Source organism: Tamandua tetradactyla, chromosome 3 (genome assembly GCF_023851605.1).
Source record: "Tamandua tetradactyla isolate mTamTet1 chromosome 3, mTamTet1.pri, whole genome shotgun sequence".
NCBI classification, from domain to species: Eukaryota; Metazoa; Chordata; class Mammalia; order Pilosa; family Myrmecophagidae; genus Tamandua; species Tamandua tetradactyla.
Genome location: NC_135329.1, coordinates 130,689,382 through 130,715,194, shown reverse-complemented (window position 1 = coordinate 130,715,194; position 25,813 = coordinate 130,689,382). Strand labels below are relative to the sequence as shown.

General features: G+C 36.6%; 1 protein-coding gene across 2 annotated transcripts in view; it reads left to right on the top strand.

Moving 5' to 3' along the window:
- Positions 1 to 25,813, top strand: part of PLA2R1 (phospholipase A2 receptor 1) — a 128,245-nt gene that overhangs the window by 81,713 nt on the left and 20,719 nt on the right. For both annotated transcript variants that reach the window (XM_077153975.1, XM_077153974.1), the window contains exons 12-20: positions 1,157 to 1,359; positions 3,327 to 3,472; positions 9,361 to 9,445; positions 11,491 to 11,623; positions 12,197 to 12,232; positions 12,716 to 12,873; positions 22,502 to 22,566; positions 23,221 to 23,324; positions 25,478 to 25,617. In XM_077153975.1, the coding sequence (XP_077010090.1) occupies positions 1,157 to 1,359; positions 3,327 to 3,472; positions 9,361 to 9,445; positions 11,491 to 11,623; positions 12,197 to 12,232; positions 12,716 to 12,873; positions 22,502 to 22,566; positions 23,221 to 23,324; positions 25,478 to 25,617 (1,070 nt within the window). The remainder of the gene's footprint in view (positions 1 to 1,156; positions 1,360 to 3,326; positions 3,473 to 9,360; positions 9,446 to 11,490; positions 11,624 to 12,196; positions 12,233 to 12,715; positions 12,874 to 22,501; positions 22,567 to 23,220; positions 23,325 to 25,477; positions 25,618 to 25,813) is intronic.

Below are 25,813 nucleotides of genomic sequence, written 5' to 3'. Positions count from 1 at the left end.
ACACAAAAGTTTTTAATTTGGATGAGGTCCCATTTATCAATTTTTTTTCTTTTGTTGCTTGTGCTTTTGGTGTGATGTCTAACAAACTGTTGCATAACTCAAGGTCGTAAATACGCTTCCTATGTTTTCTTCTAGTTTTATAGTTATTTCTTATATTTAGTTCTTTGACCCATTTTGAGTAGATTTTTGTACATGGTAAGAGGTAAAGGTCCACCTTCACTCTTTTGCATATGGATGTCCTATTTTCCCAGCACCATTTGCTGCAGAGACTTATCTTTCCAATTGAGTGTACTTGGCACCCTTGTCAATAATCAGTTGGCCTTAAATGTGAGGGTTGATATCTGAGCCCTCATTTCAATTCCATTGGTCTATATGTCTGACCTTATGCCAGTACCATCCTAGTTTGATTACTGTGGCTTTGTTATAAGTTTCAAGATCATGACGTATGAGTCCTTCAACTTCATTCTTCTTTTTCAAGATGACTTTAGCTTTCCATATAAATTTGATGATTGGCTGTTCCAGTTTTTCAAAGAAGGCTGTTGGAATTTTGATTGGGATTATTTGAATTTGTAAATAGATTTGGGTAGAATTGATCTCTTAATAGTTAGTCTTCCAATCCATGAACAGGAGATTTCCTTCCATTTATTTAGATCTTTTTTGATTTCTTTTAGCAATATTTTTAGTTTCCCATTTACAAGTCCTTTACATTTTGGTTAGATTTATTCCTAAATATTTGATTCTTCTTAGTTGCTATTGCAAATGGATTTTTTATATTTTTCTTCAAATTGTTCATTACTAGTATAGAAACTGCTGTTTTTGGGGTGTTGATCTTGTACCCCACTATTTTGCTGAATTCATGTATTATATCTAGGAGCTTTGTTGTGGATTCTACAGGATTTTCTACATATAGGATTATGTCATATGCAAATTGGGAAAGTTTTACTTCTTCATTTTCAACTTGGTTTCCTTTTATTTCTTTTTCTCAGCTAATTGGTCTGGCTAGAACTTCCAGTACAGAGTTGAAAAATGTTGGTGACAATAGGCATCCTGGATGCTTCATAATGAGATGTCAATTATTCAACATCCAAACAGCTGGGGTTTTTAGCACAGAAAATTTCAGTCATCTGGTATAAAAGTGTTTGATTTCCGCTTTTAGGCTACAATGGTGGCTGTGTTGCCATGCGAGGAAGGAGTCCATCTGGTCGCTGGGAAGTGAAGGACTGTAGGAACTTTAAGGCGATGTCCCTGTGTAAGCAGCCAATCAAAATTCAAGAAAAAAACGAGCATGAGGAGAGATGGCCCTTTCACCCCTGCTTTTTGGGCTGGGAGTCAAAGCCCAGTCTGGCCAGTTGCTTCAAGGTGATGTAAGGTTACATATGCATTCTCAACAGGATCAACATAATTTAAATCTGATTCATGTGTTCAACCTTTCTTTATTCTGGTATACAGAACATTGCCCAGTACATAGTCAGTGCTTAGTTAACATTTGTTGACTGTATTCTTTCACTTATATTCCAAAATAATTTGTAAGTCAAAATATTGACATGTCCCATGTAATGTTGAAGCCCTCTTCATTAGGCCTGATATCTTGGCACCAATCAAGATTTTTCTCATTGCCAAGCAAATGCCAAAAGAACAAGGCAGACACTCCCTGAGTATTAAAGTGGCATAGTTCCATACCATTTGTCAACAAATTAACAAATACTATTCTGCTGTTCAAGGATGGCTTTTGTATCTTTCCAGATACCTGAATATCAAACAAATTAATATACACAGTTAATATATAGCTACAGATGAGTTTACATATTGTTGAGATATATATAGAGAGAAAGATGTGTATTATCTCCTAAGTCCATTTGCAAATCAACCTCAAAACCCTAGGTTTAAATCAATTCCTGCAGCCTTCATGTCAGAAATACATTCTTTGGAATATGATATTTTTCTTTGATGGTTTTATCTTGGTTCCTTTAACTAATAGATTCCACAAACCCTAGAACAAAGCTCTACTGCAACTGGGCAGAAATATTCCACTCACAGTGTGGGATGCAAAGTCTCTATCTCCAGAGATGTTGCCATCTAATAGATGGCATGAAGCAGATGAGTATGTACTCAATCTTAATATTTATATGAATAATCCTATATTAAGTTCATAGAATAATGAGCCCAGAAATGACCCTGTAGGGTAATAAGTTAAACCTTAGATATGAGGCCAGTGAGGTGAACTGATTTGCCCAAGATGATAATTATTTGACAGAGTTGAAGTAAATCCCTCATCCTGGAACTCCTCATCAATGAATTTTCTCCTTTATCACCTTCTTATATCAATTCATGGTGTGTTGGATGGGCATGGGTAGTATGATTTATGCATGTAGAGTGGTTCTGGAAAATGTTCCCAGAGGAGGTGAATTTTAACATATAATTTAAAAGATGAAAAGGCTGTGCTGTGGTTCCCAGGACTCAGAAAACTATTCATTCTGGTCTCAGCAAATCAGAACCTGGGAAAGGTTGGCAGGCAAGCCACTTGCCTGGCATTAGAGGCTCAGACTTGGTGTCGGGCAGTTAAAAATAACTGGATGCAGACATCCTGGATGCAGGTATCCAGGATCGGGAACTCAGAGTCTTTGATCCATCCCTCCTGATCTTAAATAGAGCCAAAAGCAGACACTACATTCAACTGACTTCTTCCTGCCACTGTGAGGACAGCTGAGAGATAGATGAGAGAATTTAGGCACAGCTGAACCACCACCCCTACCATTTCAGCTAAGATCCAAGGAATCTAAAAATATACCTGCCCTAGGTCCCACGTCTCATTTCTCATTTCTTACCAATGTGTCATCCAAGTTGGTGATCATCAGGCCATCATTTGCCAAAAGCAATATGGTGGGATGGAAATGCATGGGCTCTGTAAGCATGAAGCCCAGGTCTAATCCTAGCTCTGCCTTCATTATGAGATGAAGCCAGAGTCGTTATGTATGTGTGACCTTAGATTCTTAATGTTCCTGAACTTGAATTTCCTCATCCCTTCACAGGCAGTTATTGAGGTATGGATTCCAACCATAAGAAACAGAAGAAAAAATAAAATCCTCAAAGAGCTCATTTATAAAACCGAGCTTATACCCTCCACATGAATTTGTTATGAGGATAGAAATAATAGTTTTATGATGATGGTGCATTCTTGTTCAATAAATGTTATTACTTCCTTCTGTATCATGCTTTTCGAACATCATAATGGCAACAATTATATTACTTTTATTTTCCTTTCCAGATTTAAATAGGCTCACCTAATCCATGACTTAATTTCCTTCTTTCTCTTTTTTACTACACAGGTATTTCATATTGAAAAAGTTCTGATGAAAAGAACATGGAGAGAAGCTGAAGCATTTTGTGAAGAATTTGGAGCTCATCTTGCAAGCTTTGCCCATATTGAGGAAGAGGATTTTGTGAATGAGCTTTTACATTCAAAATTTAATCGGTAAATACCTGTTAATTTTGAAAATTTATAGTTGAGGTTTCAGTCTCCCAATAATGGTTTCTTAGGAGAGAGAATCCCAAAGGCTTGTTTAAAAATCACAGGAACTTCTTTAAATCCTAAAGCCAACTAGCCACTAGTTCTGAAAGAAAAAAACATATATAGCTATATAGTTATAGTTTACCAAGTTCTCATTCCCTAAAACAAAGAACAAAGTGACGATTGTTTTGATATTTAAAATCTTTTCTGTGTGCCTCAGATCAGAATGGTAGAGCTTTTCTGCCAGCCTCAGAAATTATCTAGTCCAGTGGTTTTCAAAGTATTATCTGAGGAGCTCAAGGATCCTGGAACCCCAAGAGCAGTAAATGGCCAAGTTCCTCACTCACTGGCTTTACCAGAGCAGCTACAGCCAGCAGCGCTTCATAGGGTTCCATGTAAGATTTCATGTGGAAAAAAAGAATCCCGCTGACTTTTTAAAAAATTGTAATCTACACCCCCCCCCCCAATTTTACATTTGAAGAAACAGGGTTTCACTTATCTACATCCATCTTGGAAGTTTACAGAATCTTGACTTCCATGAAGTTAGAAAGTCAGTTTAAACTGGAAGAAACCTAAGAGGTCTTGTGCTACCTCCCACCCAATGCAGGAATTCCTCCCACCCAACCACATCCCCCTGGTCATTCATTGTCTGCATAATTCATTCCAGTTTCTCCTTAATGGAGAAAGCCCATTCCATTGTTGGAAGCTGGTTTCAAAAATCAGCTTTCTATGAGGTCAGCAGTGTGCCTCCCCTGAGTTTGGACCCAGAGCAATGTAGATAGATCAAGTCAACTCTATTTTCAAAAATTTGTAGATGGCCAATGTGCTGGTTTGAAAGGAAGTATGCCCCCTAAGAAAAGCCATGTTTTGATATAAATCCCATTTCTTAAAGGTAGAATAATCCCTATTCAATACTGTATATTTGAAACTGTAATGAGATCATCTCCCTGGTTGATGTGATTTAGTTAAGAGTGGTTGTTAAACTGGATGAGGGGATGACATGTCTCCACCCATTTGAGTGGGTCTTGATTAGTTTCTGAAGTCCTATAAAAGAGGAAACATTTTGGAGAATGAGAGATTCAGAGAGACTCAGAGAGGGCAGAGAATGCTGCAGCACCACGAAGCAGAGAGTCCACCAGCCAGTGACCTTTGGAGATGAAGAAGGAAAACGCTTTCCGGGGAGCTTCATGAAATAGGAAGCCAGGAGAGAAAGCTAGCAGATGACACTGTATTTGCCATGTGCCCTTCCAGCTAAGAGAGAAGCCCTGACTGTGTTCGCCATGTGCCGTCTCACTTGAGAGAGAGACCCTGAACGTCATCGGCCTTCTTGAACCAAGGTATCTTTCCCTGGATGCCTTTGATTGGACATTTCTATAAACTTGTTTTAATTGGGACATTTTCTCGGCCTTAGATCTGTAAACTAGCAACTCATTAAATTCCCCTTTTTAAAAGCCATTCCACTTCTGGTATATTGCATTCCAGCAGCTAGCAAACTAGAACAGATTTGGTACCAGAGAGTGGGGTGCTGCTGCGGTTTGCAAAAGCCAGATATGTGTGAATGGTGTTTTGGATGGCTAAGGGGAAGATTTTGGAGGAATTGTGAAGAGAATGATGGAGAAGACCTGGAGTGCATGAAGGGACTGTTGGTGTAAATGGAACCACTGCCAATCTTGACAAAGGAGGACACAAAAGGGAGAGACTGGAGTTTGCAGAGTGAGAACCATGGACGCTTGGGTCTGAAGCCAAGAAACCTCGGCCAGGAGAGTGAACCCACCTGTATACATGGAGAGGGTGCGTTTACCCTGAAGGGTGAGGATGAGCCTCTCATCTGTTGCAGTGGAAGAGTTGTGTAGCCTCAGGCCTTGGAGAAGGTAGAGCTCGCTCCTTGGGGGACTAGGAGAGCCTGGCTGCCACCATGTGGAGGGGTTGAGCGTGTGCCCCAGAATTGGCAGAGAGCCCAGGGGTGGCCCTGATGCCTGGAGAGAGTGGAGCCCAGAGGTGGTCTCCTCAGTGTTCCCCGAGGTTGATTTGGAAAGAGGCGGGCCACTACATGGGCCCTCAGAAAGGGTGGGACTGCCACTTTCTAAGCCGAAGGATGAATGACTTTCAGACTTTGAAATTCCATGGTGCTTGCCCTGCAGGTTTTACATCTGTGTTTCTTCCAATTTCTCCCTATGGAAATGAAAATCTGTATCCTGTGAGGATCCTCCTTTGCATCTTGGCATTAGACAACTTGTTTTGAGATTCACAGGTCCACAGCAAGAAGAGAATTTTTTGCACCTGTCTAAGGTGATGCTTGAAGTTGCCAAGTTGACAAGGGGTGGACATGTGTTAGTTAGTTTCAGTTGTCAACTTGGCCAGGTGAGCATACCTAGTCTTATTGCTGCGGACACAAGCCAATGGTACGTGAACCTCATCTGTTGCTAATTACATCTGCAGTTGGCTAGGAGACGTGTCTGCTGCAATGAGTGACCTTTGACTTAATTGGCTGGTGCTTAAATGAGAGATTGCAACGTAGCACAGCTCAACAGCTCGGCATTCCTCATCTCAGCACTTGCAGCTCAGCCCAGGCCTTTGGAAATGCAGAAGGAAGTCACCCTGGGGAAAGTTGTTGGAACCCAGGGGCCTGGAGAGAAGACCAGCAGAGACCATCTTGTGCCTTCCACGTAAGAAAGAACCTCAGTGGAAAGTTAGCTGCCTTTCCTCTGAAGAACCAACAAAATAAATCCCCATTTATTAAAAGCCAATCCGTCTCTGGTGTGTTGCCTTCCAGCAGCTAGCAAACCAGCACAACCATCATGGCTCCATTTAATGAGTTTCTCCTCTCCATTCCAACCCCTTTCTCTATAATGGTCTTATTAGTTAGCTAACATTTTGCGAGTATCTTCTTTGGAAGAGGTGCTGTTACATACATAGCTGGCTGGGGAAAGTCCCTGCCTCTAAGGATGTCCTAGCTAAGAAGGGCATGTCTCCATGAACCCACACATTTATTTAATGAAAATAAATGTAATACCAGGTCCCCTGCTCCAAGCAGGAGTCTCAGTGGAGTCTCAAGATGTACTTGCCTGAATTCCAGAGCAAATCCAGAACTAATTTTTCAGGAAAACACTGGCCTTCCTTGTGAGACACCCCATAGGAAAATTACTATGTAACACCTATCAACTGATTGATCTCCACTATCTACAAAAAATGACCTTAAAGGTGTGAGTGTTGATAATATCTCTCAATGATGTCTCACTGAATGTTCTGTTGAAGGAAAAAAAGGATTTGGGGGTCAAAAAACTTTGCAAAACACTGCCCAGTCTTGAATATTTGACATATACATTAGCAATTTAAAGACTTGTCAATGAAACAACTGCATCATAGAATAAAGGACAAGGATGACTTTATTCAGGGGCTGCTAGAGCAGGGGAGAGAGAGCAGAACTCAACTTTATCCCGACAAGGGACAGCCAGCTCTTAAGGGTTTGGAGTGCATTGGAAGTAGTATGCTGGAAGAGAGTAAAGATGATCACTGGGGTAAGCAAGTCATTGCCAAGGTTGCAATTAGGACAGTCAGGTCTATGGGTGAGGTATTTACCAAGGTCGTGATCAGGACCATCTGGTTCAGAATAGTTTTGGTTTGTGGTGATTAGGCTGCCTGAGGTCTGTAAGGGCTGGGAGAGAGGAGGAGACAGGAGCTGCACAGTTAGTTAGGAGCCTCTCAAGTGTCTGGATAGCATAAGGGCTGGGGTGAGTGGGAAAAGGGAGGGGAATTTGGGTCAAGTTGATATTTAGAATAGTTAGGGTTTGAAGTTGTCTTTCTTTTCTGTTTTTTGTTTTTTTCCCAGCAGTCCGAGTTATTTTTCTCTGCAGTTATACAGCTGCAAGATTGGTTTCAGGGTCGTCAGGTTTGGGGGGGGGGGGGGGCATGTGAGCAGTAAGGCTGGAAGCTCGTTAAAAGAAAGAACAGTCTTGGTAAGTCTAAGGAAGCAGCACTGTCTTTGACCACAAAATCTGCTTTTTGAGAATACTTCCTAACACCGCCCAGAGCTGCTGATCCTTATAGGAAATGGTGACCTGAGGCCTGGGCTCTCGAAACTGGCTGATCATCAGACTCCCTTTGGACACCTTTTAAGACAAGGATCTCTTCTCACCCAAGTCAATGAATCAGACTCTCCAAGGCTGAAAAAATTTTAAGATGCTCCCTGCTTAATTGGATCATTGGCCACGCTTGGGGCCACAGATGTAAGGGATACATAACAACCTTCATTGTTCAGAGTTGTAACTTTGCTTCATCTCTTTAGCCCCTCACAAAACATGCTTGCCTATTCTGCCCTTGGATTTTAATGAGAGCACTTATATGAAACAACCATGTGTAAGAAGCGGTTTGCTGTAAAAATCAAATAACATTTCTTTTTACATGAGTTCTTACGCTTGAAATTTCTTGTAGATTTGGTGTCGAGCATCTATTAAATTATTGATCTTTAGCATCTAATAACAAACGCTATATAATGTGTATTTTGCTTTCTGCCAGGGCTACTTAGGGGTTCAGTCAAATCTGATGATTGTAGCAAATATACCAATTCCCATAGTTAGCATGTATGTTTCTTCCTCCTTTATATGGCACTGTTTTTCTATTTAAATTTAATTAACCAGGCCCATACATATATTCATATTCTCTCTCTCTCTCTTTCTCTCTCTCCCATATATGTGTTTATTTAAAAATTATACAATTTAAGGGAACTGGTGAGAGAATTAATACCAATTCATCTCGTGAGAGCAATTCTCTTGTATATAGCAAGAGAAATGCAGAACTTTTGAGTTTAGTGAGGAAAATAGTAAAAAATTTTAGTGCAGGAGAGTGACATGGGTTTTCAACCTATGCCATTGAGATTAATGTGTCTGATTTAAGATGGCCATTCTCACTTTACTGTAACCTTAGAAATCTAAGACCCATCGCATAGTGACTAGCCCGCACCAGTGATCTCTCTGATTTTATAGGTTGCATTTTACTTTAATTTTTATTAATCTGGTAGAGTAGCTTAAATATCTGAAAATAGATCCTTTGGAATGGGTTTGCTTTCTACACTAAAGAAAATAAAGTATCATTCATGATTTCTGAATCTTTTAAATCTTTGATTCTTCAAACTTATTCTCAGAAAATTATCTTAGTGAGATGTACAATTAGGCTTTATTACTTGATTTATTGAATTCTCTGTGGTTTGACATATTTGTACTTTGTCTAATAAAGAGGGAATATGATTCTCTGTGGAGCTTCTTGGCAAGTCTAAACCAGTGGTAAATGCTGAAGTTATTCTACTACAGCTCAGACTATTTGATGTGGAATTATGTTAGGATCTGAAAAAATATATCCAAGCCTGTTTTGATTCTTTCATTAAATGCGGGTGGTGGTGATTAACTTTCAGAGAACCCATGAACTTTTGACAAACTAGCAAAAAATTAAATCTATATAAAGTAAAAGTAATAAGAAGTCCTTTAGTAAAGAGATGTTCCAAAATGTCTTATGAGTTTGCACTCTTATTTTCTTTTCGTGATTGAAAGATACTTTCATTTCTAATGAGAAACTCATGCTATAGTGTGGGCTGATTTTTCCCCAGTTGCGCATCACCAATAGGCTCGCCACACAAACCAAGAGAAATAAGGTGTGGGGCGAATCTTCTATCAATTCATTTCCAAGCACAGGGTTTTGCATATAGGAAATGTTCAGTAAATGTTGATTGACTTGATCTGTCCTGCCAGGAGCATCAGCTAGTCCCTGCATACATAAATACTTTGAAATATATTTTGCACCTTTTACATAAAGTTGTGAATTCTATGGGAAAAGCAACCTTTTTCTGCTTCTCTTCACAGTACGGAAGAAAGGCAGTTCTGGATTGGATTCAATAAAAGAAACCCACGGAGCTCCGGCTCTTGGGAGTGGGCTGATGGGACTCCTGTAAGTCTTTCCAAACTGGAGAAAAGGAGATGAATTCAAAATAGGTGGTCCTGGCACCACTTGGTGAACCAAGCCAGTGCAGTGGAATTACTGAGAATGAATTAGGAACCTGGGAATAATGGCTGTCTCCCATGACCCTGGCCCAAATCAAAACTGCATCAAACCTTAGAACCAGAGGAGTTATTCCAGCATGGTCCTAAGAAGGCTTTGCTAGCCGTTAGTTCTGAGGCCATCACTAGAATCTCATCTTGAAAAGTAATTAAAATCTATGAAAGGACCCCAGATGAACTTTCCACATAAAGAGTCTTTCAGGCAGAGAAGCAACTACTTTTTAAAATAATACCTGGTTTCCTTTACACTACTATCCTCTGTCTCCTGGATAGCGCCTACTTATGTGAGCATGGGACTATAAGATATTGCCCTTGCCCACAGAGCAGTGAAAAAGAGACTATTTTGGAGAAGCATTTTCAATTTATCTCACTCTAAAAGGACAGAAATGACAACCTTAGAAATATCACTTCCTTCTCAGCCAAAGCAAGCTGTTCCAGAAGAAAAAGAGACTTTCTTTCCCTTCGGTCTTACACTAGCAAACCTCTGTGAGGGAAAGAACTCACTGATGTATGTTTTTTTTAGGTACAATGAGGTGTTCCTACATTTTCTTCAAGATTATAGGGGACAAAAACTGAAGTAGTTTCCCATGTTAAAATGGAATCCATATTTCATAATTAAAAATGTTTTTAAAAATGGAATCCATCCTAGGGCACATACAAACTCCAATTATCCCATTTTACCTATGAAGGGGGAGACTAGTAATAGCCTGCAGTGAGTATTTAATAACAGCTACTTAATTTACTATAATATCTCATTTAATCCTTCAATGACCAACGGAGAAAAAGGTCTTTAGTTCTGCTACAGTGTTCAGATTTGTGGTTAAAGAAGGGATTTGTGGAAAAATAATTACATTCTAGTTTTAAAGAAAACAAAATTAACTTTTCCATCCAGTACTGTATTCCTTAAAAAGAGTTTTAGAATCAGAGCCAGAAGAGATCTTAGAGGTTATCAGCCCCATCTACCTATTTTGCTGATGAAGAAACTGAGGCTTATGAATTGGGGGACATAACAGGGTCAACCTGCCCCATATATAGCAGCCACACCACATGACACAATGGGTGGTTCACATCAATATGGCCTTGTATAAATGAAATATGGTACATAGAGTTTGAGAATGATTCATGTTTTGTAAAACAAATTTATTAATAACAGGACAGGAAATAGAGATTTTGGTTCAGAATATATAAGATAAAACCATGAAACAGCTGTCTTAGTTCCTGACTACTTCCCACTGCACAAAATGAATTAAAGCTCAGACTGTACTCTTACTCTGAGGTCATATATCTTTAATTTAGGCAAATTCTTGTGTGACTTTGTACATGTTTATGAAGGAGTATAAATAGCTACAAAGTTTCCTCTTTTTTTCCAAAATGTTATTCCATTTTTATTTGTGATCTATCCACTCCTCTGTTAGGTAGTCATTTAATGGTTGGAAAGATTGCAAATATTTAATACCACTATTAAATGACCATTCATAGAAGGTGTTGGATATTTTCCAGATTGAAGTTATCTTTGACTTAGAATTGATTCGAGACTGAAAGTGTAGTGTGTCTGCAAAAGAATCTACATCTAAATTAATTCCCAGATCTGATCCTTCCCTGAGCCGCTGAGAAGTTTACCCAAGATCCTAGGGCTAGATAAATTCTGCCACTTAGAAAACAGTGCAAGTTCAGCACAATGCTTGCATCTGACTTGTTCCTTCTGGGAAAAGGAACAGGCTCCTTCTTTTTAAGAAAAAAACATATTTCAGAAAAAATGCTGACGTTTGGCTAGCTTGCTTTACAAATGTGACGCAACCTTTAACTGGAATAATATCCAGATATTTCTGAAGCTCCCTCCAAAAATCTATAATGACTATCCTTTTTAAAAAAAATCTTTTGAAACTCTTTTTTGAGAGCTCATCATTAAAGAATAATGAACTTCATCTGCTGCAGGTTGTCTCTTCATTTTTAGACAGTACTTATTTTGGAGAAGATGCAAGAAACTGTGCTGTATATAAAGCAAACAAAACGTTGCTGCCCTTGCACTGTGGTTCCAGACGTGAGTGGATATGCAAAATTCCGAGAGGTAAAAATATTAATAAGATCTCTATTGTGTGTTCGCCTTCTACTATTCTGTAGCAGTTTCCCAAGTGAAGAGTTACAGAGATCTAAAATTTAAGCACGCTGGACCAAAATACTGACAACCTGAATGATGAACCAAATTGTACTACCTTAGAAAAGAATGTAATGTAGGGAAATGAGAAAAGATGACATGCAATATGCTAAGTTGGTTAACTGAGAAAAAAGGTATTCTACTTATATGGCGGAATATTTTATTTTGAAAGGACAGTTTGAAAGAAATGTCACTTTGACATTCAAAGTGAACAGAATTACGTGCAAAATGCCCACGTGAAGCACCTAGCACCGTGTCTAACACCCCGAGGGTCCTCAGCAAGCCTCTTCCTTCTTTAATTAGAGGTCTCGTTAGAGCTCCTCTTCAAGCATGAAAACTAACCATATGTACCGAACAGCACATTTTACCTGTTTAAAATGATTTTTTTAAAAAGTGAAGTACAAAACATTTTTAGAGCTGAAATAATTGAGTGATAATGCCTCAGCAGAGAAAGGTCAGTGAAGGTGGTTTCCTTTCACTTTGCAGATGTGAAACCCAAGATTCCACCATGGTACCAGCACGGTAAGAACTTTCCTGGCAGTTCTTGAGTTTCTCGCTATGTATCATTACACAGCATTACTATATTTTACATTCCTCCAGTGGAGCCTCTTTTCTTCTATTAATCCAAAACTAATTTATTCCGATTGATGAAATAATAACAAGCAGTAGAATTTTCTTATTATAACAAGTATTTCTTATTGTACATCAGGAAATAATAGATGTTAAATATGACTGAAGATACTATCATAGCCTAAACCTATTTTCGTGACACATGATTTTAAAATATGTATCTATCTCTGACCTTTGAATACTAGTGAAAGGTTTTATTTATGAAGTAGACCAAGGAAAATAAACAAATTATGTGTTATTTGTGCACACACACATACACACATATACACACACCTATTTTTAAATGCTGAGTCACCAAATTACAATTTACAGTCATAGCATACTTTATTGAAGTCTTCGTATTTACATCATTTGCATTGTTTATTTTTATTTCAGATGAACCTTGGCTCTTTTATCAGGATGCAGAGTACCTTTTTCATACCTATCCTTCGGAATGGTCTTCCTTAGAGTTTGTCTGTGGTTGGCTGCGCAGTAATCTTCTCACAATTCATTCTGCCCATGAACAAGAATTCATCCACAGCAAAATTAAAGCGGTACTCATATACAATTAACCATGAAAAAATCGGAACTTAGCTCCTTCTTCTGTCCTTGGGGGACTTTTTTTCTTTTTAACTCTGACTTTAGACATTTATTTAACTGTCATTAAAAGCCTTAGATTTTGGGAAATTGTTTTCTTCCTGCTATAGAGATTAAGAGAAAGTAATGGAAATATAGGTTTATTATATTGGCTAGTAATTTCACTCCTGTTAATTATTTATTAGCAACAATGGTGTGTAATAGAATTATATTGTTTTTGTGTAGTTTATTCAATCATATAAATATGTAAAAATATATTTAACATATGTTTATTGAGAACCTACTCTAATAGTGCCTGGGACTCTACCCATGAATAAAAACCAGACCAAAATTCTTGTCCTTGGGGGGCTTAGTGTGGGAAGAAAGACCATAATCAGAATAAATAAATAGAATTTCATAATATAATAAAAGAAGATAATTGGATAAATTCCGTGGGGGAACAGTGAAGCCCAAATGAAGAACAGGGAGTACCTGGGGGTAAGGGTGGGGCATGGCAGTTTTAAAGTTTCAAATTCTACTTAAAAATATATAATATTTTTAAGTTTATAAAGACTCCCTACTCTGAAAATGGTAAGCAGTGGTTTTTCCATTTCAATTTGAGATAAAGACTAAACTTAACTGTTTGAGAAACTAAGCTAATAGAAAGGAAATGGAAAACCTGTTAAATAATAAATAGGTTGCAGGGTATATAATATATTTTCTTTCAACAAGCATTTACTTAGTATCAGATATGTCCCAGGCTCTATGATATTTGTTAAAAACACAAAAATGGACGTGATACAATCTCTGTTTTTAACAGAACTTGAAGTTACACTGTAGAAAGTAGAAAAAGGAAATGTGTGCAAGTTACCCTAGTGACATCAAGGAGGTAACACCTCTCTTCAGCCTTCTCTCTGGAACCTTTGAAAGCAAGATAAAGCTTTTTTTTGTAATGTAGCCATATTTCATGATCTACGTAATAGCTTTTCATCTTTTCATATCTTTGTAAATTGACTGTTAAAATGAATCCCTGTATAGAGCAAACTAGACTTTTAAGAATATCTTCCCTCACAGCTCTTTAGCTTCACTGTCTCTAATCCTGTTTAATGCACACATAGCCTATGAGGCCCAACAGATGGGGACGAATTGCCCTCCTGTTATGATGGGAAAGTGGTAAAACGGAAGTTAAGTGACAGCCCTACAATCCCACAGAGTCAGTAGCAGACCAACCACCATAGCCAGGAAGTCCCCACCGTCTGTCTGTGCTCTATTTTGGTATCTTTCTCTTTTATGAGTGGAATACTGAACCCAAAACTTTAATATCAACAAGTAACATATCATGCCTTTGGAAAATGCATTTGTTTCTTTAGCAAGACACTGAACTCCTAGCCCCAGATGTCAATAACCAGACATCAGGTGAATGGCTGAAAACCAATCTGTTGACAGTCACAAAGAGTATATCCCAATAAGAGCTGGCATTTGGCCAATACTTACCGTAAGGCTCTGTGCTAAGTACTTAATGTTTAATCACATTTAATCTTCTCAAGAGCCTTCTGTGGGAAGTCAATTATTAGTCACATTTTATAGATGAGGAAGCCGAGACTCTGAAGCAGATATACAACTTGGATATACAATCATTGAAAAGTGGAATTTGGAAGTGAATCCATGACATCTGATTACAAGGTCCTTCTAAGACCCTGTATGGAGTTGCACTTTGGCCACAGAATAGCTTTATTGGGGGCATATATAAAAATTCAGCATCCTCATTTAAAATGCCTTACCTAAAATCCCTTGCCAAAAGATGGCTCCCAGTCTGCCTCGGACATGAACAATGAGAGGCTTCTTAGATCTTTCCAACAGAGGTTAGCTCTGCAGGTCTTCTTTCCTCACTTTTCCCTTAATTCACTTTCCTAGCCTAATCTTTGGGGAAATCAGTGAGGCTGGCTCAGTTAATACCTCTGATAGAAGGGACTAGTAAAACTGCGGAGGGTAAGTTGAGAACTCATAGCCAGGGCCATGATCCAGACTTGAGAACCATCATCTCAAATCAGAAAAACCTTGTGGTGTCCTTAGTGGCAAAATTGCTACCCAGCAGTATCACTCAGCATTCCCTAGAAACAAAACCAGTAGGAGATAGAGATTGTATATATAATCTCAAGAGATTTATTTCAAGAAAGTGGCTTACATGATCGTGGGTACTGGCAAATCCCAAGTCCCTAGGGCAACCAGGAGCCATTGTTATAGTCTTGAGGCAGAAGTTCTTCCTCAGGGAAGCCTCAGTTTTGGCTCTTACAGATTTAAACTGATGGGATGAGGCCCACCAACAATGTGGAGGATAATCTCTTTTACTTAAATTCAACTGATTGGACAAGTAAAACATACGGATTAAAAATAAATAATGAGGGAACAAATGTTAAAATAAATTTAGTAGATTGGAATGCTAGTGATCACTGAAAGGGAGGGGTAAGGAGTATGGTATGTATGATTTTTTTTCTGTTTTCTTTTTATTTCTTTTTCTGAATTGATACAAATGTTCTAAGAAATGATTGTGATGATGAATATATAACTATGTGATGATGTGAATTACTGATTATATATGTAGAATGGAATGATCATATGGTAAGAATGTTTGTGTTTGTTGTTATATTTTTAAAAAATTTAAAAATTAATAAAATAATAAATTCAACTGATTGTAGATGTTAACCACATCTGCAAAATACCTGCACAACAATATCTAGATTAATATTTGATTAACTAATTGTGTACTAATTATTCAACTAGTCTGGCCATGTTGGCACATAAAACTAATGGCCATCATAACAGCCTTTGACCATGTTACTACAGAAACCCCCATACTATGAGTGAGCTGCTGACTGTTCTAACACTCCTCTGTGTCACCAAGAAGATTATTGGGAGCATATAGGGTCTGGAGGCTAAGAGAAGGGCATGGGAGGGAGCCAAGTGGAAATGGTATCAATTTAGAAAGAAGAAAAACTATAGTCATAACAAGCTTAAATTTTTAAGGGAGTTCTCATTTCTGCATACTTCGTGCCTGTGTTGAGCCCTTTTTTCATGGTGGTGGTATTTAGGGTGATCCTTTACATTTCAGAAGTAAGAAATTCCATATCTAAGAACACCCTAATAGATTGACCATCCAAGAGAAGTTATTTTATTCCACAGTGAGGAACTGAAATATAGAGGTCACACCACTCGCTGTTCTGTTTTAAAAGAAATTGAAGGATTATACAAAACCGTGCAGAAAATACAGACTTCACATATACCTCCCCCAAATACACACGGTTGCATAAGTGTGATAACTTTGTTACAAAAAAACCAATGTTATTATAATTAAACTATTAATTACAGTTCATAGTTTGCATTAGTGTTCACTGTAATGCACAGTAGTAGGTGTTTTAAGATTTTTGCTTTAGTAACATATATACAACTGAAAATGTCCCCCTTTTAACCACATTTGAAAATATAATTCAGGTGTGTTAATTATATTCACAATGTTGTGCTACCATCACCACCATCCATTACAAAAACTTTTACATCACTGTGAATAGAAACTCTATCCCAATTAAGCATTAGCTCCCCATTCCCTACCCCAACTCCAGCCCCTGGTAACATGTGTTCTAGTTTCTGACTTGGTGAATTTTGTTTATTCTGATTTTTTCATATCAGAGAGATAAGACAATATTTGTCCTTTTGTGTCTGGCTTCTTTTACTCAACCTGCTGTCCTCAAGGACATATCCTCATCCATGTTCTTATATTTATTAGTTTCTAAAATACCGTATAATGGATTAACTTAAACAACAGGACTTTATTGGTTGAGAGTTTTGAGACTAGGAGAAGTCTAACATTGAGGCATCAAAAAGTTGATGCTTTCTCTCCAAAGAATGTGGCATTCTGAGGCTGGTTGCCCTCAATCCTTGACCCTCTGTTTTTCCATCACGTGGCAGTGCACATGGCAGATCTTCTCCTTTCTCTACTAGGCTCCATTGACTTCTCCGTAGCTGCTTCTCATGTCCAATTTCTTTGCTTATAAGGACTTCAGCCATATTAGATCAAGGCAAATCCTATTCAGTTCAGACACATCTTAACTAATAAAAACTTCAAAGGTCCTACTTTCAACTGAGTTTGCATCTGCAGAACCACAAGTGGAACATATCTTTTGTGGGGAATATGATTCAATACCAACATCACATGTATTGGAATTTCATTCCTTTTTAGGGCTGAATAACATTCCATTGTAGGAGTATTCCATATTTTGTTTATATATTCATCTAATAATAGATGCTTGGGTTGCTTCTATCTTTTGGCAATTGTGAATAATGCTGCTATAAAAAAGTTAGTGCGCAAATATTTCTTTGAGTCCCTTCTTTCAATTCTTTTGGGTATATGCATAGAAATGGAGTTGCCAGGTTATGTGATAGCCCTATATTTATCTTTCTGAGGAACTATCAAACTATTTTCTGCAGTGGGCTGTACCATTTTACATTCCCATCAACAGTGAATGAAAGTTCCTATTTTTCCACATCCTTTCCAACACTTGTTTTCTTTTCTTTTTTTAACAGTAGCCATACTAGTGAAATCTCATGTTTTGACTTGGATTTCCCTAATGGCTAATGATATTGAGCACATTTTCATGTGCTTTCTGGCCATTTGTATATTATCTTTAGAGAAATGTCTATTCAAGTCTTTTGCCCAATGTTTAATTGTATTGTTTGTATTTTTGTTGTTAAGTTAAAGGATTTCCTTATATATTCTGGATATTAAATTCTTAACAAATATGTGGTTTCCAAATATTTCCCCCATTCTGTAGGTTGTCTTTTAACTTTCATGATGTAGTCCTGTGGTGCACAAAGGTTTTAAATTTCATTGAAGTCCCTTTTTTATCTTTTTTTCTTTTGTTGCTCACACTTTTGGTGTAGTCTAAGAAACCATTGCCTATCCAAGGTCCTAACATGCTTCCCTGTGTTTTCTTCTAGGAGTTTCATAGATTTAGTTCTTTCATTTAAGTCATTGATCCATTTTGAATTAATATATATGGTGTGAGGTAGTGGTCCAACTTTGCTCTTTTCTGTATGGACATCTAATTTTTCCAGTACCATTTGTTGAAGAAAGTATTGTTTTCCCATTCCATAAATGTGGGAATTCATTTTGACACCTTTGTCAAAAATGAATTGTCCATAGATGTGAGGGTTTATTTCTGAACTCTGAGTTTGATTCCAGTGGTCTATATGTCTGTCTTCGTCCCAACACTGTGCTGTTCTGATTACTATAGTTTTATAATAATTTTATAGCAGTGGTAACAATTGGCATCTTTATCTTGTTCCTTATCTTAGAGGGAAAGCTTTCAGTCTTTCACTATTGAATATGACATTAGTTTTGGGTTTTTCATATGTGCCCTTTATCATGTTGAGAAAGTTTCCTTCTATTCCTGTCTTTTTAAGTGTTTTTATTAAGAAGGGATGCTGCATATCTTGTGTACTAAAATATCCCAGGATTTTTTTTTTGCTATTATATTTTATTTATTTATTCTTTTACTCTTTTTTATTGTGAAAAATAACATAGATGCAAAAAACAATACATTTCAAAGCACACTCTGGGAGTCACTCTTATGCAAATGTCAGTTAGGCGTTGCTACCTATCATAACTTGCCAAACCCCAACCAGGACTGTTCCAGCCAATCCTAAAGAACACCTAGGCAGTATATAAGATTCTACAAAGGCTTCATATACTAGGGAAATTTTCTAGAAATCGTCACCCTCCAAATGGATTTCTAGACCAGATAAGCCCTGAAACTTAAAGGTGTCAGCCTCTCCAGAACATTAGCTAGTTCTATCTCCCTACCCCATATTATTGACAGCCCCTTCCAACGTGAAAAAGTTATAATGGCCATAGTCCAAATACCCCTAAAGAGTGGGATAGAAAGATCAAAGGTGATAGTGGTGTTATACAGAGAAGGTAGAGTTTAATAAGCAAATATGATTGCTGATTCATTAAATTGATATTTCTTTTAGTTTCCGGTATCTTAGAGCAGCTAGAAGTAAAAACCTAAAATTGTGGAATTATAACCCATACCAACTCTGAAGTATGTTCACAGCTAATTGTTGTGCTGTGCTTTGAAATTTATTGCTTTTTTGTATATATGATATTTATCACAAAAAAGAAAAAAGTCTATCAATGATAAAAAATATATATTTATTCCTTCTAACCTCCTATATTCTGGGGCAGCTAGAAGGAAAAATTAAAGAGGATGGTAAGGTAGCCCATGACAAACTCTGGGATCTGTCCTGTAACTGATCGTTGAAGAGTATTTTGAAAAGTACTGCTTTCTTCTTTCTTTGTTTTCTATATACATTATTTATACAATAAAATAAGTTAAAAAAAATTTCAAAGCACACTGTAACAATTGGTTTCAGAACTGGTTTCAGAGTTTGGTACGGGTTACAGTTTCACAATTTTAGGTTTTTCCTTCTAGCTGCTCCAAGACACTGGAGATTAAAAGAAATAGCAATAAAATGATTCAGCAATCATATTCATTTGTTGAAACTTATCTTCTCTGTTATAACTCCACTTTTTTCCTCTGATCTTTCTCCCAAATTTTAGGGGCATTTGTGCTATGCCCATTCTAACTTTTTCATGTTGGAAATGGATGTTGATAATATGGGATAGAAGGATAGAACTAGTTGATATTCTGGAGAGACTGGTCCCTCTGGGTTTCAGGACTTATCTGGTCTAGGAACACATCTGGAGGTTGTAGGTTTCTGGAAAGTAATGATAGTGCATGAAACCTTTGTAGAATCTTAGATAAAGCACTAGGTGTTCTTTAGGGTTGAAAATGGCCGGTTTTGGTTTGGGTTGTCTTACTGTTGTGTTATAGGAGTTCTTTATATAGATTAGATACAAGCCCTTGGTTGAATATAAGATTTGCATATCTGTTCTTTTCTTTACATTTTTGAAAAATCATTGTTGCTGGCTTAGGGAGAAATAAAGTCAATTTTTGCAAAAAAAAAAAAGAGGAGATGCTAGATTTTGCCAAATACTTTCTCTGCATCAATTGAGATAACCATGTGGTTTCTTCCTTTTCTTAATGTGGTATATTATATCAATTGATTTCCTTATGTTGAACTATGCTTGCATACTTGGGATAAATCCTACTTGATTGGGGTGTATGATTCTATTAATGTGCTGTTAAATTCAGTTTGCTACTATTTGTTGAGGATTTTTGCATTTATATTCATAAAGGGTGTTGGTCTGTAATTCTTCATATGGTATCTTCATCTGGCTTTGGTATGAGAGTGATGTTGGCCACATAGAATAAGTAAGGAAGTGTTTCCTCCCCTTCAGTTTCTTGAAAGGGTTGAACAGGACTGATGCTAGTTCTTCTTGGGATGTTTAGTAAAATTTCCCTGTGAAGCCATCTGGTCCTGGGTTTTTCTTTGATTGGAGGTTTTTGATTATTGATTCAAGCTTTCTACTTGTTATTGACCTTTTTGGAATTTTTATTTCTTCTTCAGTTAGTGTAGGTAGTTTGTGTGTTTATCGGAGCTTGTCCATATCATCTATCTTATCTACTTTGTTGGCATACAGTTGTTCATAGTATCCTCTTATAATCCTTTTTGTGTCTGTGTGGTCTGTGCTCATATGCCCCCTTTCATTTTTTATTTTGGTTATTTGCATCCTCTCTCTCTTTTTTCTTTTTTAGTCTAGTTAATGTTGATTTTATTGATCTTTTAAAAGAACCAACCTTTGGTTTCGTTGATTCTCTGTTTTGTTTTTTTATTCTCTATTTCATTAATCTCTGCACTAATCTTCATTTTTCCTTCCTTCTGCTCACTTTGGGCTTTGTTCTTTTTCTAGCTCATCCAGTTATAAGATTAGGTCTCACATAGTGGATTAATAATTAGCTGCTACCGTATCTTATTCCTCTTTGGCAACTGTTGTTTCTATGTGATCCTATCTCTAATGGCTATTACTATGTAACCAAACATAGTTGACATAAAATTGATGATATTTACTTACATACAAAACATTTTGATAAGTCTTCTATTGTTTGTGGTTTTATGCCTAAACTAAAATTTAAAACATCACTTTAAACACTGGATTTTTCATTTTGGGTATCTTCTCTGAAGTCCTGTAAGTTCCTTCCCATATCACAGCAGGATGTGATGTGTCCTGCAGAGGATTACCGTCCAGTAATTGAGGTGGTAGTAAATATACCACTTAATATGCAGTAGTTATAATTTCCCTTTGAGGTCCTTAATTGGGGCAGTGAACAGTCGAGCCATGATTTCCATTATTGTTGCACACGAGACCTCTTTAGATTGAACGAAATTGTTGTGGTTCCCCCACTGAGCTCACAGCCAGTCTCAGTGGACCCTTTCCAAAGTCTGACAATGTGAATCTAGATTCAGCATGTAAGAACACGTCCATAAAATAACACCTCAGGGATCTAAAATTACAGTTGCTCCATTTTGCATTATTCTCAAATCGCTGATGTGGCAGGCAGCCACACTGTTTAAGGAACAAAAATAACCGTTTACAAATTAGAATGCTAGAGAACTGTTAGGTTCTGTTTGATGGTGACCTAAAATTAACATGGAAAATATATTTTCAAATTTATTCCTCAAGTTTTTATATAAGAAATGAGAGTGCAAATTTAAATATATAATGCTTTCAAATTAACAGGTTTTGGTCATATAAAATTTTTTAACATTTCAACACATACATACAAACCCCACACACCATAAAGTATTCTGATCTGAAGATTTTAGAGTAATCCTAACTGCCTCTTTCTCTTTTATAGTTAAAGAAAGAATTTCAATTTCCTGGGTCATAAGTCGAATAATGCGTATGTTTGTGTGTGTACGCATTTGTTTATATGTATGGTGTTTCAATTTTGTACTTGATTATTCTTAGATCCATGTGAGTAATAATAGTGTAAAATGAATAAAACATTAAAGGATAATTTTCTAGTTGTTGAACACTGGGAATTGTGTAATATCCTTTTGTTCTATATTATCTCTGTTTAAATGAGGAGGGTGATAATACTCCGTTTAAAAGCTTAACAGTCAGAAAAATGAAAAGCTTAACAATCAGACTAATGCCTAAAATTCAAAATTGTTATGCTACTGATATCTTTATGCCTTGAATTGCTTATCAAATAGATATATATGAGTTGAATTTCTGTAAATCACTGAGAGGGTAAACCACTAAGTTTTTAGTCAAAAAAGGAATCCATCTTCTATTTTCCTTTACAATATTGCTTTTTAAATTTCTATACTAGAGACAGAAAATACTTCTAAATACATAGATACGTAAGCAGGATACCGCATGTTAGCTAAAACTAAAATTATTTTCAATTTTCTATCACAATTTTCCTTGATAATGAGAAGGGAATAATTTAGAATAATGAAGTTTCAGGTTTTCTCAACACTCTCAGCCTTTGTATAGTCCTTTTTAGATAATTGGGTAAAATATGGAAGAATAGGAAGCTATTAACAGCAAGCCCATGAATCTTAATAGTGAAAAGGGAAAACAAGTAGAATCAATGCTGACATTTGTTTGTTTGTTTCCTTCTTTCTTTTCTTAACTAGCTATCAAAGTATGGTGTAAATTGGTGGATTGGTCTTCGAGAAGAAAGAGCCAATGATGAATTTCGGTATGAAACTAGATGAATTTGCATTTAATTTTGTTCAACAGGTTTTATTTTCAGAATGATGGAACTAGATCTTAGACAATCAATTTATTGAATTTGCCTTCAAACATTATCTTTAACTTAAAAATTTTCATTTCCCTAACCAAATGTCTTTTTTAAATTATTTATTTTTATTGATATATATTATATATTCACATACCATGTAATCATCCAAAGTATACAATCAGTGCTTCACAGTGTCATCATGTAGCTGTGCATTTATCATCACAATCAACTTTTTTTTTCATTTTTGTGAAAAATAACATACATACAAAATGCAATAAATTTCAAAGCACATTGCAGCAATTAGTTGTAGAACAGATGATAGAGTTTGGTGTGGGTTACAATTCCACAACTTTAGGCTTTTATTTCTAGCTGTTCTAAGATTCTAGAGACTAAAAGAAATATCAATATAATGATTCAGCAATCATACTCATTTGTTAAACCCTACTTCTCTGTATAACTCCACCATCACCTTTGATCTTTCCCCCAATGAGTGTCTTTTTAAATTTAATAAAATATTATGCCTTTGAGCCACACCTCAGAAGTCCAAGAATGGTATTGGAGGTTGAATATGCAGGATGAGAGAAGACTTTAAATTGTTTAATTTTCCTACAGCTGGCAAGATGGCACCCCATTAATATACCAAAATTGGGACAAAGGAAGAGAAAGATATGGGAATAATAAGAGCCAGAGGTGTGGCTTCATCTCATCCATAACAGGTTACTTTCTTTATCCCTTTTTCTGTTTTGTATGCCAACTAATAATTTTCAGGACGCTTGAAGTCTCATTTTCATCGCATTAGTTCAGTAAGAAGTTTTTTGCTTGGTTATTTTCCTTTTCATTTGAATGTGTTCAGTTTCATCAGTCTTCAGGCTTAAGGATGGCCATTCCTTCAGTTCAATCTGTGAATTCAAAGTTTGAAAAATAATTTACGGCTGGATAAGTCCTTCCTCATGAACCAAAACAGCACCACATATGAGCCCGTTGAAATTGTTCAGAGATAAACTTAATGCTTTTCTCTAGGGAATTTTAATATAGACCTATTTTTTAATCTATCCCTAGTCTCTAGATTATAGTTGTCCAGAACTTCGACTGCTTGCAATTACATCCAGTTTTTTAATAAAAACTTTCATTTAATTCAGCATTTTTTGTAATGCCTGGTATTAATTGTTGTTTCCTTAGAACGACTGTTTGCAGATTGGATTTGGAGGCACATTTGTGTTGAAGACTGTGGTTATTATTAATTCAGTTCATCACATGGTGGTGTTCTGATTGCATCTTTGTCCACTCGTACCCACCCCTCTCCTAGCCAGGGAAAGGTCATGATGAATGTGGTTATCCCTCAGAATGTTGACTGTAGAATCACCATATGAACCACTAATCCTATTTTTAGGTATATACCCACTAGAATTAAAACTGATACTCAAATAAATCCTTGTACACAAATGTTTATAACAGCACTATTCACAATAGCCAAAAGTGGAAGCAACCCAAATGCCCATCAATAGATGAATAGATAAGCAAAATGTGATATATATGTGCAATGGATTATTATTCAACCATAAAAAGGAGTGAAGTAATGATATAAGCGTGGATGAACTTTGAAAGCATTATACTAAGAGAAAGAAGCTAGACACAGAGGTTCTATACTGCATGATTTCATTTATATGAAATATCCAGAATCAGTAAATCCGTAGAAACGGAAGTGAGATTGGTGGTTGCAAGAGACTAGGGAGGAGAGAGGAATGGGGGGAACTGCTTAATAAGTATAGGGTTTTATTTTGGTGATGAAAATGTTTTGGAATTAGATAGAGGTGGTAGTTGTACAACATTGTGACTGTTCTAAATGCCATGAATTGCTCACTTTAGAATAGTTTAATCTTTTATTCTCTGGTTTTCTCCTTATATATTTTTAAAGGTAATGATATCTTTGACCCTAACAGATTCTAACTAACCTTGTGCCCTGAGTCAGGAGAGGGCTAAACAGGGAAAACAATCCTAGATACAAGGACCTCTACAGATGTTAGGAAAGGAAAAGCTATATGGTTAATTAGCTTGCTTTTACCAGCAGGTGTCACAATAGCCCATAGAAAGGGTTGTTTTGTGAGTCTTGGAGAACAGCGGTTAATCTGGTCTAAAAATAGCATTCCAGCTCCTATTCTAAAATGCCAATATCCTTTTGGATTATATTCCTAATACTGATAAACCAACCTGCCCTTGCAATTTGCATACATTCTTGTCCTGTTCTGGAATTTATAACTTGAATGCTAATGAAATACATTGTGTAACCCTCACTCTGAAAATATAGCTCCTCTAAATTAAAAAAAAAAAAATTTCCAGCAGACTAAGGACTCTGGGATATATTTTCCTGAGGGCATGTCTATGTATGTGTCTGTTTTATTTAAGGGTCAGTGTTGAGAAGTGCTACTTCCTTAGAACTTCCTGAGTTTAAATTTTCTACATGTTCTAAAGAATTCACAGTAAAAGTGATCATTTATTGTTTTAGAATCTTTTTTCTCTATTCATAATGAAGCAGAATAATTTTAAACAAAAATATTATTCTATGAAGTGTTCTTTCATTACCCAACTCTAAAAAAGTATTTAATCAGTTTTATGATATCAACTGCAGTATTTTAGTTAGATATTTGTGCACTTGCAAAATTTCTTCATTCTTGAAATGGAATTATTAATCATTTATTTTCCATTTAGGTGTTATCATTAGAGAACTCTGTAATCAGTAGTCTAGTTCAGTTCTTCGGTTTAAAAACATAAGTTATGATAAACCAGAGTGATGATGGAAATCGTGAGAAAAGACGATGCCTGCAGAGTTGACATTTTTTCCATGCCGTGTCTGAACTATTTTCTCCTCCAGGGCTCTGGGATAGTAAACAATGTTCAGCTTCTATGCCTAGTATTTGTAAACGAAAGAAGTTTGGGATCATAGAGAAAGAAAAAGATACAACGAAACAGCATGGAACATGCCCCAAAGGATGGCTTTATTTTAACTATAAGGTAAGTTGGTTTTTAAAAAGTTTCCTTTATTTCACTTTTGTGGGTGTTAATTTTGGAAAATAAGAAAAAATGGGAGTGGCTGGTATAAACCATGAGTTTTCCATAAGACCTGGCCCCCCCCCCCCCTTTTTTTTTGACGCAACTTTCAAGAGCTTTGAGAAATTTTCAATTTAGGAACAAACCTCTTGGAATAAAA